Here is a 16,390-nt window from a genome sequence, read left to right on the forward strand (position 1 = left end):
TGGAATGTAATGGTGACAGAGTAGACCGTCATTGCAGCCACTTTGGATTTGTGTGCGTGTGTGTGTGCGTGTGTGAGTGTTTTTTTTTTTCCATGTTATCTGATTTTAATCTTTAATCTATATGAGCGAATGTGCGGAACAGCTTTCCGGTCAGATAAAATGACTGAATTTAACAGGACGCACTGATGTCATCACAGACAGACCACCAGACAGACAGATTACCCATGACCCCTCCTCCAGACGGACACACACACACACAGATGAGTGGGGTCACAGACAGCATGTGCACCTATGGTGTAGTTTAATCTGCTGGTACAGTAGACAGTGTGGTTATCTATTGAATGTGCTTCTGTCTTTTCAGCTGCTGCGTCATAGAACACTGTACTACAACACAAACAGTAGGATCAAGACTGCAACACTAACACAGACTATTTTATTAAGATATGTTAGATGTTAATAAATTGTATTACAGGTCAATCATTTTCTTATATTTTCCTCTGATCTATGCACACTATACATAAGGTCTGCTAAAAGTCAACAATCAAATAATTAATACAACTGCTTATAAAATCAATTATCTGCTTTCCAGAGGTATGCAGCCCTGGACTGGACAGAGATGCAGTCAATAAGCAGAACACAATGTCGACAACAGAGTTATTAGACAGACAGTTTAAGAGATTGCTTGGCTTATATGGTACGCTTATGAAGACACTGCTGCACTTGGACTGTCCTCAAAAGAAGGTGTATTTCCAAGTTATCATGGTCATTTCTATATTTTGATAAGTCTGCAATTTGCACAGAAATGTCAGAAGGAATATTTTTTTGCAGCATAAAGAATTAAAGTTCAATGTCAGATGCACATGATGAGCCGTGCGGTGCGTTGCACTTAATGCATCATACACGCATCATCAGGGTTATGTCAGTGGGCCATGCATCCTGTCAGCTAAGAGGATACACAGCAGCTAAGAGCAGATACCGTCATGATATGTTCAGCATTAGACCTGCTGTCACACGCTCCTCTCATGGATTAAGGAGCAGTTAAGTGCAGAGTCAAGGACAAACCTGATGTCACCTTGCAGGGTGAGAGGTTTGACTGGAGTTTGTTTTTTCTTTGATGGCTAATACCAAAACAAATCAATCACCAAAGCAACCAGATACAGGATAAATCACTGTGGTCTGGGGATAGAAATGGGGATACATTCATATGTTAGAGGATACTTAACTTGTCAGTGTCAAGGATGGTTGAGGTGATGAACCAGAGAAATGCAAACAGGGAGCAGGTTTGTAAAGGATCCCAGGTAAGACCATTAGAGCTGCCCTACAGCTGAATGAGGATCGGAGAGGTTAAACGTTTCCCGGAAAGATTCACCTGCTTTGATGCCGGAGGAGTTTGACATCAATGAACGGCTTAACAAAGCCACACACGGCACAACAAAGCCACACACGGCACAGTGGACACGGTTAGCTTTGGTTTCGAACTCGTGATATTTTCCCAGGTATACGGGGGGTGATAAGTAGGCCGGGAAGCTGAGCAAAGATCACGCTGAGAGTTTATATTTGCAGAAGTGACTTGTTACATCAGCGACTTGGCTACACAACTGGAGACATTCAGTTCTGTCAGTCTGTTGCGAAAGAAACTGTGAAGTCACAAGGAATCTGATTATGTGTAGAGCGTCACTTTCACGCAGTTTCAGATGAAGTAGTGCTTCCTCTTTTGCAATGAATCAGATTGATTTGGGGATTTGTACCTCTGACACAGGCAGCGGCAACAACCTGGAGGTCAAGTTGGGTGTTGTGGCCGTCGGACATGAGAAATTACATTTTTTCAAATCACAGAGTGTTCTCACACTGAAGCATTTCTGACCCTGATGATGCTGCTCGCTCTGTGGACCTCCACTGACTCCTCGATAGAATTTGAAATCATTTGTTAGTTCTGAGTACAGTGCACTCAGCTTAGTCTCGTTAACATTCTAGGCTAGTAGATGTTAGTAATTGATCCTCGTCCTGTGTGCTTAATGCAAGGAGCATGTTCTGTAGGTCGTAGATGTGATTTTATTTCATAAACAAGAGTTTGACTCATCCTGAACCCTTGTGGGGCACAGCCATCTGCAATACCCAACGAGGGGTACTGCAGAGGGGTGCTTCTGCAGCTGCCAGGGGAACATGGAAGCTCAACTAATTTGAAAAAATTGTGTGATTGGGAGAGTATGAAATCGAGTTAGCAAGTGAGCAGAAAAGTCTAGATAATTTGCTAAAGGTATAATGGATATATGGTTGAGCTTGTATACAAGTAGTTCATAACCTGCTGAAATAGTTAGCTAAAAGTGATAGATGAACTGAACTTAAATACATTGCTTAAAGTAAGTTATAAAGAGTATAAATAGTTAGCTAAAAGTAGTTTAAAACCCATTGAAATAGTTAAAAATTGATGGATAAACTGTGTAAAAACAAAGCTTAAAGTAAGTTATAAAGAGTTGAAATAGGAAGCTAAAAGTGACGGATGAAAACTAAATGGTTGAATTGGTTGGATGGATCAAGTAGAACTTCAAGGACATTGTATGCATCACCCGGTTTGGTTATGATTTATGCGGTACTTGTGTCCAGGGGTGAAAACTTTTTATTTATTCTTTTTAAATAGGGAAGTTTATTACAGTTTATTCAAAGCAAGTGTCTCAGGACGACAACAGTCAGAGTCTCAGAAGTAAAGTTTGTAGAACAGATGACGTCAGGGTCAGCGGTCAATGCTCTGTAGTCATATCACCGGGGCTTCTTGAAATGTTTATGTACGTATTTAATGCTCACCAGCTATGCTAACTACCACTAATGTCAGGAAGTGTAAAATGCGAGCAGTTGTTGGTACACAGAGAAACCCGGTCGTACAGTTGGCTCCATGGGTGCTTTGGACCTGTGACAAAAGGCAGTTCACTGCCAATCTGCCTCACCCCAGGGTGCTCCTCACCCTCTGTATTTATAGGTTGGGTTAGAGGAAAGGTTTGGCAGCTCAAGGTGAAACGAAATGTTGAATTCCTCTCTAATGCCACTGTGCAGTTTTGCATGACTGTGATATTGAAGTGTCATCTCAATGCCCCAATCAAACTTGCGTGACAGGAAAAAGTGCAAATGTCATTAAACATTGTGCTTTAGTATCTGGTTGTGAAATTGTTATTGTGTTGAACCTGCACGTCACGTGATCCATGGACTTGGCCTCCTCCTGCACTTTGCTACTGGAATACAACACACACACACACACACAGATACAAACACAATAGCTGGAGGCCACTTAGAACCAGTGAACTCTTGGTCAAAGTTCATCAATATTTTTTATATAAAAAACATAGTGGAATGTCACCACCAATTATACCTTTAGCTATGCAAACATTCTCAGAGGCAGAAATGATCTCATTGCTTGGGTAACATGTATTCACGATCGGACTGAAATATGCACGAGCAGCAGGAGGTTGCTCTGGCGCCAGATGCCTCACTCTGAGTCCATGTAGTATAACAGCTGTTTCTGGAGCAATATTGATAAGCCCATAAAGATGTTGTTGCTGGCTTGGTTCCTTCTGAGTGCAGCAACTAAATGATGCCAAAATGAAGCCAAAATGATCTAATGCTGGGCGTAAAATTATCCGGATATTCGGCATCCATGAGGCCCACAGAGCAAGAGCAGTAGCATTTCCTTTAATTCCTTTAACCCCGCCTCCCAGCCGCAGTTCATTATGCCTAGGGAATTAATTCAGTATTAGGCTATTAGGCTTTTATGATTTGATAGACTCTTTTCCAATGCAAGTCTATGGGAAAGGGTCTTTTTTGGGTCCAATGGCATCCTGTGATACACCCGGAAGTTGTTATTCCACGGTCTGGCCACTACCGGCCGGATGCTCCATCTGGGGTGCTGTATGGAGCTGTTCCTGTTCTTTCCAGATTTTGTTTCATGTGTCTTGTTGTCATAAATTATGACAAAATAGTATGACAACAAAACCAAACCTGTGGTTTGCTGCTTTGTATTAGACTTTAAGGACTCAAATGCGCACCAAGTCTAAAAAACAAAAGAATCTCTGATACTTATGTGACTATAACTGTACGCTTCTTTCCCAACACCAATCTACACACAGACAAACTTAGCAACCAACTGTTGCACATAGTGGAGCATTTAGTAGCTAAACATGCAAGTATTTCCTGCAGGGGTTGGTGGAGACCAAAAACAGAGCTGAAAGGTCCCCTTGTTTTTTTTGTTTTTCTTCTCTCTGTCATGTTGAGACTACGTGAGCCTCCACACATCACTCCCTTGATTATTCATGTAGAGGGGGCAAGGGTAAGAGAAGGGGAAGTGTACGTGATTTTTCCCACACTGATCAAACCCCATTTTCTCTATGCTCTATCCTTTCCCCATCGTCTGAATCTGTCCCGTCTTTTCTGCTCATCCCTTCTTTTATTTCCATCTTTTCTTCTCTCCTCCTTCTCTTCTCTCCTCCTTCCTGTTCTTGCCTTGCCATCAAATGTCTCCCATCTTCCTCTTTGTTTTTTCTGTCCTTGTGTTTTCCTTTCTCTCCTTTCTTCATTCCTCTCCTTTCCTTCCTTATCTTAACCCCTGTCTCACCTCCTCCTCTCCTCTCCGTCCTAACGTTGGCGTGTCTGCAGCCTGGCACAATCCTATTAGTCGGCCATCTCAAATCCATTAATTTGGCAAGGAATAAGGAAGAGTCGGGACACCGATATAACAGGAAGTAAGCCGCTGTTGTCTAACAACATCGGGAGCCCTTTGAGGCACTGTATCCACCTTGGCAACTTCTCTTCTTTGGAGATTTAGCTCTTTTTCAATCTAGCGATTAATCTATTGTCTATTTGGGCCCAAAGGGAGTGGTGTTGATGTGTCGACTGCCAAGGCGGTTGGCACCGAAACACTTGTCCTCTGCAGTCCTCTTAACAAACAGGTTTGATGCTTGGATAGCAACACACATGTCATGTACACTGTGAAGATATATGTTGCAATGTGACTGCGTTCTTCTTCCCTACAGTTGGATGATGAATGCCAACATCAGCAGCAGCAGTCTCCGCAACTTTATGCCTTGAGGCAAAAGAGTGTGCTGCAAAAGTTGCACTTCACAAACCAGCACCGATGATGGGGCAGTTATTCAGTTCAAGGTTTAAAGTTAAATCATTTCCGTTGGACAGAATTTTCACATTCCATCGCCCCCAGTCCTCTATTCTTAAATTGGCTATTTTTAAGTCGAAATTATTCGTGGTGGACGCGTCACCGGCTCCCTGCAGTGTAACGCACATTCCATGTAACCGCAACATCAAATCCAGCAAGGGACCTTTGTCACCTCTCATCCCTCTGTACTTCCTGTTGTTGATCTCCACTGTACACTATCCGAAATTGGCTCATGGCTTATGCTCATGTCTATACAGTATATTGAAGTTAAAGTGTCAGAGAACCAACCTTTGTTTCCCAGTGCCGAAGTTTTTAGTCGTATTTATAATTAGGGAGGTAAGAAAAGCATAACTCTCCAGCTTGTAACAGCTCAGAGACAGACCTGTATGCAACTACACCGCCTCTGGATTAATCTAGCATTTGTCTGAACACACCATAATTTGGAGAGCTTTGAGCAATCAAATGATGACATGCAACATAGAAATGTGCATCATCCACATAGGAGAGGCGATTGATGCTTTGAATTAGGTAACAATGAGAGAATAAATAGAATATGAGTGGTTTGTGGACTGAGTACAGACCCTTGAGGATCTAACGGTACAGAGAGATGAACTGTTATCGAGCTAGCGTGTTGTTTTTTTGCTTCTAAATGTTGTCGTGACTTCCTGTTATGTAGCTGCTAGCCTTACATTGAAAGACGCACCCATACAACACACCCACAAAAGGTGGAATGTTGCAACAATTTTGGATGAAATATTCGGAATTGCCTTAAGTGACACAAAAGAGACATTAAGATTTATTATGACATATCTGCTGTCATTTAACAAACTTAAAAATGATAAGTAAATAGTTCAAGTTAAGTTAAATAAATCACTATTAAAGCATTGAAAAAAGAGATGCTGCGAAATCCATAATCCACCAATGTAATGTGACACAAAACCAAACGTCAGGATGAGTCATGTTTCAGTGACAATGATGGAACTGTGCAGAGGATCACGTAAAAGGGCTTTTATGACAGTGCCAGTGTAATCAGGAATAACACATGGTCTATTTAATCTGCTCTGCTCCATTCAAGGCCAGCTGAGTGACTTATCCTCTCCATTCAGTGCAAAATCTCCCCATCAATGGCCTCTGCACAAAGAGAGAGGGATGAGTTTTCACTCCACCACGCGAATAATGGAGTTTTGCATTCTTTACAAAACCGAAATAACAAACAAGAGGTCAACTGGAGCACATTATGTATGTTGTTAACTCATATTCATTTCACAGCTCAGAGGACCCTGGTAGGGGGGGTTTGAGGTTTTGGGATTTTCCCTGTAGTATTTATTTTGTTTCATTGTGTTCTATTGACAATCAGACAGAAACATACTGTCATACATTTCATTTTCATTTATTTTTAGCTATAATTTCACTTTGGCCCCTTATATAAATAAAAGAAAACTCAATAAGTGCCTTGTCAATCTACAGAAACATTCAGGTTTATAAAGACCGTGGTGTTACTGGTTCAAACCAGTTTGGCCCGTTTGAAAGCAAAGACCAGCAGGATCTCTGGAGGGATACTACAAGTCTTTCATATAGTTTTGTAAATGTTCTCAGGGGTTTGAACAAGTAAACTTCCACCCACGACCATGAGAGGAATGTGTGACGCTATATTGTCTCTGCAGGGAAACGGCATTGTTTGACAAAGACTTTGTGAGCATGTGATTTCTGATGTCCAACAGTCATTAAGACATAAATCTGTATTTACTGGCAGTGATGCAACGCAAGTACAAAGGTCTGTGGACCAGTGGTTCCCACCCTTTATTAGTCAGATGGATCCCCAGAGCCCTTTCAGGTGAAATTAACACAACCTGTCATGTTCCAAGCATGTTCATTTGAATTTCATAAACTGGATATTAACTGTGTAAAAGTGGATATTGTTCCAATGTTTTTTCTTACAATTGATTATGTCAATGTTAAGGACACTTTGTTTACATTCTCATTACACTCAGATGGAAGTTTCAACCATTTATCCCATTACTTTAAGCTTCCTCACACTCTTACACTTGGTGTTCAGCTGTTATAGCTGACAATATCTGTTTTTGTTTTTTTTGCATTTATACGTTTTCAAATCAGTTGAACTACTCCCAAATCTTCCAACTGCAGAAGTGCCACCTGGGGAACAAATCCACAACGACGTAGTCTCCTGTGAATGTGAGTATTTTTGTGTCTGCATGGATCAAAGACTATATATTTGAGTGTATGTGAGTAAATGGCTGTACACGCATGCACGTATAGGCCCTGTATGTGAAGAATACAGGTAGATTACTTTGAGCTCAAATGGGCCAGGGACACATGGTCACCTAATAAGAAGGAGCTAAGCAGGTATAGGGGACGACGAGCTGCTGAGTCATGATAAGGAGCGACAAAGATAGAGTGTGAGACACGACTCTCGGTCACCTGGTGATGGTGAATCAGTCTGTGAAACAGTGTCTGTAGATGTTTTCAAGTGCCCACGATGAAGAAAGGTGCTGGGTTTTTGGTACACTCGACTCCACTGACCACCTGGACCAATCTCCATGACTCTTTGTGTACATTCAACCTGAGTGACTGGGTACGTACACAATCCTTCGTCAGGGCAGCATTAGGCAGCTATTCGTGGAGCTGCTTGGCTTTGAGCTGCTTGTTAACACCAAGCCCACGTACCATTCATACGCCTGACACAGCAACTCCTCTCTCCCACAGAGATTACACACACACACCAGCACCAACGCCAGACCACAGTCTACTTCAGGCTGAGCACGTTTGCAGCTGGGCCACCAGTAATTCAATTCATGACATGCTTTTTAGTGAGTTCATAGATTAAAAAGCAGTTAAAAGTCGAATAAAACCCAGGAATGACGGGGCGTAACGCAAACATTCTGCATTTTCACAATAGGACACTTGCATAGGTAAAGTGGTCCAACATGAAAGACGATATGCAAAGAATGCAAAGTAGGTTTGAGTTTCGGTGATGCTGTGAATGCAGACGAAAATGCAAAACTGTCAGGAGTCACATACACAAGCTGTGTACCTATGTGTGTGTGGGGAGGGTGCGGAGCAGTAAGTGGTGTACCTGACAGCAGTCACATAGCCAGTCTGGCCGCAGGATGACCAGTCTGAGCCATGACACCCAGTCTACTCATGATCCAGACTTGAGGAAATACCTCATTCAGCTGGCAAATGCCAATGAGTGTGTATGTTTGTGTGAATGAGTGAGAGAGAGGGGGAGAGGAGAAGGCATGCCACTGTATACAGCATCTAGAGTGGCAAATGTTCAGCTCATTTGAGTGGCCAGTTATGTCAAAGATCAGTTAGCATCAAGATTAGCCCAATTCTGTTTTGTGTACATTTCCAAATGTTTTAGTACATAGTGTGCTTTTTAAAAAATGTTTCAAATGCATCATTTTGGTAGTTAGTCTACAACTAGTCACACTCATTGTGCTATGCCGGAAACACAACAAGCTGCAGTGAAGTGCGACTTGCAGCGCTAATTTCATACTTTCTGCAGCCGGGAGGCGTAGGCTACTAGTGTGTTTCAGGTGGGATAAAATGATTTATAACGTTGGCCTCGCTTTGCCACTCCCGGTCTTCTCCACAGCAATAGCAGCAGTTGAGCAAAATGCTCACCGCTACAAAGTAGGAAGCAGTAAAAGTAGCAGCTCATTTGCATCTGTAAAGTGGTGAAAACGTCACAGACATCCAGACACTGGCGCTGACACAGACTGATGTTGTCTGCTCGGATCATGTAAAACGTGACATAGCAGACCTCAAAACCAAAAGTGTCAACTTCCCACTGGGGTACAAACAAGAATAGCATGGCTTATTAAAAAAAAAACACTTGGAAATTACTAGTCAGCAACTGTACATGTAATTAGAGCTTACTGTGTGTTGCTGCTTTGTAATCTGCAAATGAATATGGGTTTGCAAAGTGAAGTTTTCTGCATCATTTCAGAAACAATGTAGATGAATTTTATATTCTTTAATTATTTTTACTTTGTGAAGTTATTAGTGTAAGCCATTATGTTGAGCACGTTAAGATCTCTCTAGAAAGTTCCTGTGTATGTTTGGTGCTTTTATTGTAGAGGATGAGACGGAAGGAGAAAGAGAAAAGAGGTGTGGGTGAATGAAATGTGTGAGAAGGAATAAAGTTGCTGCCATCTTGGCGCCGAATACGGAGCTCCGTGTTTATTATTATCCTAAAGTATAGGCGCAACATAAACCCTCGGCTACATCAGTCAATATTTTCACCAAGTATTCTGCCTGCAAAACATATATATATTTTTTTTTTTAAATCTTCCACAGAACTTGAATTTATCACCACTATACTTGCGATAATCTCATGTTTTGCTCAATCTTTTCAGAGAGAGAGCAAGAGAGGGGGGGACAATTCCACAGTTACATCCTGAATGCACACGGTCACTCAGGATTTGCCTGATAATGGGCGTGCTTCTCATAGCGTGCGACTCGTGAATGGGTGAGATAGTGAAGGCCGGAGTGCCAGGACACGCTGTGTACACTGCAGACTAACTCCGTAAAAGGAAGCGCGATAAGGGTGGACGTAATATGAATGTTGGACTTGGCACAATGGAAATAAGCAAACCACCAACACTGTATATGATCCAGGAGTTCATTTATTGGTCCAGCAGATGCAAAATCAACTGTACAACATACTGTCCCCTCATGCATATTCCTTCAGATTAAAGCAAGGGGCCCCTCGCTCCAAGCATCCAAAACATGAAAATAAATAAAGAATATAATAACAGTTTACAAAAAACTAATTTTCAAGTATCTCGAGCAGAAATGTTAACAAAAGTGTTACCGAGAGAGGCAAGCAGCAGCAGCTTCGTTCTCAACAGATCGGCCTTCCATTAGTACAAAAATACTACGCGCGCATTTTCATTAAAAGACTCCCGAGGAAGTCATCTCCTGTGCAGTTATGTTGTATGTACAATCACATTTACAAAGATATTATTAACAGCACGCGTTGTTATAACAAAAATATAGGTGCTTACATTTGTGCGTAGCATGGCAGCAAAGAGGACATCAAGGGAAACGAACTTGAAGATTAAGAACTCGGCATGCACCGTAGCGTCGAAACTACACACTGAAAAATAAATATTCAAACTGTGAAAAGTGAAATATCGACGTGATATGTGGAGTTATTAGGTGAAACGTGGTGGCCCTTCTCGAGCTGTCGATTCCAAGAGAGATGGCAAGAGAAGCGGCGTCAGGCTTGCAAAACAAGCGCTACAGGCACTCTACGGCAAAAAACACCTTCATCACCGTGACGTGAAAAAAACAAACACAGAAATTCATCCCCGTTGTGCAAAATAATCGCTTATTTTAGAGTTTCAAATGAAGGATTCAATAATTAAATAACAACGCTCTTCATTTTAAAAAGAACAGTGCTTCCGAAGAAGTGCCAAAGAGTTTACAATGTAAACTAAAATCAATATCCTTTTTTAAATCAACTGTGCATTCATAAGTTGGGGGGGGGGGGGGAAAGGGGGGCGGAAAGATTTAACCTCACCGTGAGGGTTGGTCTTTGGTCTCTCCAAAATAATAAACTAGTAGAAACCGGTTTTCTGAGCTGTAACAGTGAAGACTGTCAGTTTAAACGAGTCACAGTTCTCCTCTTTCAGTCTGAATACAATATACACGTGATGCTAAAGGTTTCCCAGAAAACAAAGAAAATGTCTGACAATGGCAAGAAAGGGAGAAAGAGTCTGGCTTCGTAGTGACATGTCTTTGAACAGAAACATCTGATAGGACAGTCATTCAATAATCATGATCCTTTTTGAGTAATAAAAAGTACGGTTACTTGTGTCCATGATTGACAAATTTACGAAAAAGAATTTAAAAAATAACTTCCATTTAACTCTTCCTTGTCGTTTCATGCTCAGTGCGCCTTCGTCAGCGGTCCACTTTCCGGCCTTTAGAGCCACGTGAAAACATCGGTGCAGTTTTATTGGCAGGGCTGCAGGACGTCACGGAGGCCAGACGAGTTTCTCCTCAGGTTCTGTAAGCACAAAAAAAAACAAAAAACAACGTTACGGCTTTAGACGTATTGCGGCAACTATGGACTACGCAACACTCCAGAGATTCAACAACAACAACAACAACAATACAGAAGACTGAACGATACTCTCCTGTACCGTAATCCCTAAACCACAAGTTACATCACCTGTGTTTTCTTTGGCTCTGGCTCCTCAGATGTTTTGAGAGGGTGTGAAAACTGCTACTGAGTTCCTGAGCATGTGAACAGGTTGCTGTGGCTGACTGTGTGTGTGTGTGTGTGTGTACAGAGTTGATCCTTGGGTGATTAGGAGGGAAGCTGACCAAAAAAAAAAAATGTGCTTTTGTTTGCGTTTGATATAACCAACAATACTTTTAATTTAGCTTCTGAATATTGTTTGTTTGTTTGAACCATCGTGGTTTTACTGTTAACATATTTGACTAGCACATCTAGCAGCAGCTAGCTTTAGCCTGTTACATTTGAGTCTTTGCTAAATGAGCCTGCTGGCTGGATAGTTAAGTTTGATTCAAAAACTCCTCTCGTTTAGTATAAACTAAAGAGTTAATGAGCCACAGTATTCTGGTTTAGTCGGGTTGGCAGATATTCATCTGAAGTTATTAGCGTCAGATGAGAACTACAGTATGAAGCAACTGCAAAGCCTCTATGGTGCGTTTACCTTTGAAAGACTAAGAGTGAAACCACTGTCAGATATTAGAGGACGGTTCGTCTTTAAGCGGGACAACAATGGGCCAAAAATAAACCAAAACAGCAGAGACAAGAACAGGAAAGTCAGCATGAGTCAGCGTAGTACAACAAGCCGATTAGGGTGACGACAACAACAATGATGACGGCTGCAGGAATCACAGGAATGTAAACTGGGAAGTGAGGGTTCCCCCGTGAACAAATAGAGCAGGAAAGCTGAGTGGAAACAGCACAGCTACTCCTAAAAACAACGTTCCAGTGACTCAAAGTCTGGAATGCTACAGATTTACTGGCAAAAACAAAAGTCAGTTTATTGAATTATGATGCATTCATCATAAGAAATATTCACAAATATGATTAACATAGGGGTAATACGAGCTGTGTAAATATTAATTATTTTTTCAATTTTGTGACTGAATATTTCTTTACGTAATTTAACATTTAGTGTGAAAAAAAAAAAAAAAAAACTTTTTTTTTTGCTGTTCATTAGATAAATGTCAAGCAGTGAACACTGTGTAAAAGAAGATAAAGCGACAGGAAGAGAGTGGGGGGGGGGGGGGGGGGGGGGGGATGAGATAAGAAAACAAACAGCCAGGAAGCCAGACACACTAGAAGTGAGCAAATACTTACAGGCAAACTTTGCCCAGCCAGTGCTGTAAGGTGCAGAGGAGAAGGCAGCAGAGCAAAACAGGAAACAAGTGAGTGAACATGCATGCAGAGAGGAAACATGAAGGAAATGGGGTTTTTTTAGCATCTCGTGATGTCTTAAATGCTGTTCAGAAGGTTTTCCATCCTGATAAAAAGAGAATTCTGGGTAGAAACGTGAACCTCTTGGCCTTATTGGGCATCAGCTTCTGGTGACTTGAGTCTGAATAATTTGGTTCCGGCTTTAAGAAACCCATATCAGTTAAACCCTAGTAACTCTAAATATGTAATGCTATGAAATCAAATAAGAAAGTTACCTGTCCGGCCAGGGCGAGAGGGAGGTGTGAGGGGCTGCAGAGCGCTAGCGAGGCAACAGATGGCGGCAGCTCCTGGATCGGAGCCTCATCTAGGTCGTCGATGCGAGGCTTCTTGATGTTTGACTCGGGGCTGGTCAGAGGAGTCACGCTGTTCCGCCTGATCAAGGTGCCAGGACCCCTCCTCACCTCCTGCAGGGTCAGAAATATTAAGACGCTTAGTGACGTTTGGAAGTATTGTAGAGTCGTTATTATCTTTATAAAAGAGAGCAAATGAATGTGCAGTTATGGGTGGTTTCATTTAAATAGCTATCGATCTCCAAGAACACAATGGAGGCCCCAGCTGCACAATAGTTACACATGACATTGACTTCAGTTCTGTGTGGACGAGAAGAACATTTCCAGTAATCAGTTCATTGAGCGTTACCTCCGGCCTGTCTCTGTGGGTGTTCACCGCCTCCACATTCAGAGAGATGGACTCCACCTTGCATCCGTAGGCGACCGGGGTGAGCTTCAGCACTGTGTGGAGGGGACACTTCAGGTAGGGCATCTCCTCTGGAACAAAGGAAGAAGAGGGGAAACCAGAGACGTGAACACAGGTGCATCAGATTAGAGTATCATAAATCTTTTTTTTTTTTTTTTTTTTGACAGTGGCATGGAACCAGAGGGCTTGCGGGGACTTATAGGACCCACCTGCACTCTTATCCAGGAAGTAGGCCAGCAGGCAGCGCATGACGGCCTGGTGGCAGATCACCAGGACATTCTCTTGCCTCTCCAGGTCCATGATGACCGGCTCCAGCCGCTGGACCAGGTCCTGGTAGGACTGCAATCAGGATCAGGAAGGCGGGGTTGTTAATTTTTGTCCCTTTGTTCGATCTTAGTTATATTAAATACCCCGGAAGTAGGGTTGAATTCTTATATCTAAAACGATAATCTGGATTTGTTTTAAATAAATGCCAGTGGTGATGGACCGTGTGTGTACCTCTCCAGCAGGGTAGCGATAGTAGTATTTATCTTCATCTCTCAAAGCAAACTCTTCCAGGAATTTCTCCTTCATCTCGTCGTACGTCATCTCTTCACACATCCCCTAAAAAGAACAAAGAAGGAATATGGTATTCAGTTTTGGCAACAACTTACGTGGTTGTGTGATGCGTGCGCAATAGTGCGATACTCACAGCGTCTATCTCGTTGAGAGCCTTCCACTGTTCGTACGGGACTCCCAGGTGCTCTGCGGTCTGGATGCTGCGACACAGCTGGCTGGTCCAAACCTTCAGATCCGTCAGCTGCTGCTCCTCCACAAACCGAGCCAGGGCAGATGAAAACTACAGCGGGGAGGGAACAGTATTCAGCACCTTAAGTTCGGTTCGTTGATAATCTATTTCACGGTTCTGCCTGCGGCTGCTCGTACCTGCTTTCCCCGCGGCGAGAGGCCTGCGTCGCCACCCAGCCGCCCCTCCAGGTTGTCGGTGCTCTCTCCGTGCTGACACAGGTAGATGGTGCGGGGCTGGACGTGGATGTTCATCAGGTAGTAGACGATCTTGCTCTGGATGTGATCCTGGATTTGGTTGACGAGGAAACGCCGACCCACGTCTATCACCTGGATGAAGGAGAGATCCCTGGAGGACGGACAGGATGTGGTGAGCGATTTTGTATTGGGTATCGCAGACGTCCTGACAAAAACCCATGCTGATCATTTACCTGTCGTGCTGATCGGGGTCCAGAGGTTGGTAGCTGGTTTTGTAGCATTCAATTCTCTTCTGGAAATCCAACATGGCGTCCGTCTGGTTGCAGTCCCGGTAGTCGGGGCACGACACCTTCACTTCCTGCACAGGGAAGAAGATTGTCAGATGGCAAAAAACACGCCTGATCCCAGAGAGATTTATAATCACTTCATGTCATTTCAAACAGCGCCGGGGTCCATTGTGATGTCTGAGCATGACTCACCATGATGTTCGACTCGATGACGCTGGGATCATCGCACACGGACTCGATGAAAAAGATCTGGGCACAGAAAGGAGACTTGGTTGAAAGTCGCCACATTGGCGTTGATGTCATGTCTTGACTCCTCAGGTCGCCATAGCAACACTTACCTTGAAGTCGTTATCACTGCCGAACTGGAGGATCATGTCTCGCCTCTCCCTTGTCGTGTTTGTGGCATCGAAGACCTGAAAAGGGACACGAAACAGCGTGATGGGTTTTCATCTGGACAAACTTTTTTGTAAAAAGCGCAAGATGCATGATGGGAAACTCACCGCTACTTGGCCTCCCTCGTCTTTCAAATAGGACTTGACGTCCCTCAAGGCTGCTAAGGCACATTGCCTAAAGAGAGGGAGAGACAGCGATTTTCATTTTGCGTTATCAATAAAGAATAAACAGTAGATTACTCTTATTATGCACATGTTTGTTTTATGTGTTGAACTCACTGCCTGATTTTAACGGCACACTCGTTATCGGGCTTGAAGAAGTCATAAGAGCTGTAGTTCTTGACCGCCTCCCTGCGGTACTCCCCCACGTTAAAGACTACAACACCACACACACAGAAGAAGAAGAAGAAGCAACAACAAGCATGAACACGATGTCCTGGAGGCAGTAACGTGACTCGATGCTGCCGGGCAAAACACTTGGAGGAACAGAGGGACGTCCTGTAAGCTACTGAACAGGCTGTGGGTGAGTGTGTTGCGTTACATTTGGTGGGCATGCCGATCCAGTTGAGGTAGCGGGTGAGTTTCTTGGACATGTACGTCTTGCCTCGAGCCGGAAGACCCACCATCACGATGACGGTGGGGGGGTTGGCGAAGTGCGGGGCACCGGCCGCTGCGGAGCAGGATGGGCAAGGGGAGGGAATGCGTTACGACAACTTACAGTCAACAAGTCAGAGAAGGAGCAGAGGAAGGCAAGTACAGAATCAACATCTTGAATTTACATCTTGTGCTCTGCAACCTGAGAGGGCCCGTACACCTGGCTGCCGGGGAGCTGGCGCTAATAGCAGCTGCTCGCCAAGAGCCGCAAACCCACCCGAACCCATTTAGTCAAAACAACCTCTGCACCTGTAATCTCTATTCATCTCCATGCTGACACCTTCTCAGCGGGCACGTGGCCGTCTGCTGTCGCCTTTCACTTCCACCTCACTGCACATATGACCCAATTTTGCACGTATGAACGGGCTTACACAACCCAGAAGTTGTTTTTACTTGACCGAATCTCCCCACCCCCTGAGGCCCGTGGGAGATTGTATATCATATGATATGTGGCAGCAGGTTGCTTCATGTTGCCTTGGATTCACAAAATGGGTGGCTGGGCAGAGGAATGCAGGGCGTCGATACCACGTGGAAAATATGTGCCGTGTGTCATTGAAATTGCGAGTAAGCTAGTGTAGATTGTCACATTTCCTCAGCTTCAAAAGGGTCAGTGATCGTCGCCCTGAGAGGTAATTGATGATCGCTAATCCTGTTTGCATAACAAAACAGCCACGCTGCTTAAACTGAAAAACGGATCACTCTAAGTCTACCCTCGGACATCTGGTTCATCACCCCCCCC

The 16,390-nt window shown here is 43.5% G+C and overlaps 1 protein-coding gene across 3 annotated transcripts in view; it reads right to left on the minus strand.

Moving 5' to 3' along the window:
• Window positions 1-9,789: 9,789 nt before the first annotated feature.
• The window catches only part of pfkfb3 (6-phosphofructo-2-kinase/fructose-2,6-biphosphatase 3), a 7,982-nt gene continuing 1,381 nt past the window's right edge, over window positions 9,790-16,390 (minus strand). The window contains exons 2-15 of one of the 3 annotated variants that reach the window (XM_031876911.1): window positions 15,539-15,667; window positions 15,277-15,373; window positions 15,106-15,172; window positions 14,944-15,018; window positions 14,798-14,854; window positions 14,552-14,676; window positions 14,262-14,469; window positions 14,029-14,175; window positions 13,836-13,940; window positions 13,547-13,676; window positions 13,281-13,408; window positions 12,857-13,045; window positions 12,525-12,547; window positions 9,790-11,195 (exon numbers count right to left, since the gene is read on the minus strand). In XM_031876911.1, coding sequence (XP_031732771.1) covers window positions 11,189-11,195; window positions 12,525-12,547; window positions 12,857-13,045; window positions 13,281-13,408; window positions 13,547-13,676; window positions 13,836-13,940; window positions 14,029-14,175; window positions 14,262-14,469; window positions 14,552-14,676; window positions 14,798-14,854; window positions 14,944-15,018; window positions 15,106-15,172; window positions 15,277-15,373; window positions 15,539-15,667 — 1,487 coding nt within the window. In that variant the 3' untranslated portion in view covers window positions 9,790-11,188. The remainder of the gene's footprint in view (window positions 11,196-12,524; window positions 12,548-12,856; window positions 13,046-13,280; window positions 13,409-13,546; window positions 13,677-13,835; window positions 13,941-14,028; window positions 14,176-14,261; window positions 14,470-14,551; window positions 14,677-14,797; window positions 14,855-14,943; window positions 15,019-15,105; window positions 15,173-15,276; window positions 15,374-15,538; window positions 15,668-16,390) is intronic. The other 2 variants (XM_031876910.1, XM_031876913.1) reach the window with 2 other exon arrangements.

Source organism: Anarrhichthys ocellatus, unplaced genomic scaffold (assembly GCF_004355925.1).
Source record: "Anarrhichthys ocellatus isolate YVR2014 unplaced genomic scaffold, GSC_Weel_1.0 scaffold118, whole genome shotgun sequence".
In the NCBI taxonomy this organism is placed as follows: Eukaryota; Metazoa; Chordata; class Actinopteri; order Perciformes; family Anarhichadidae; genus Anarrhichthys; species Anarrhichthys ocellatus.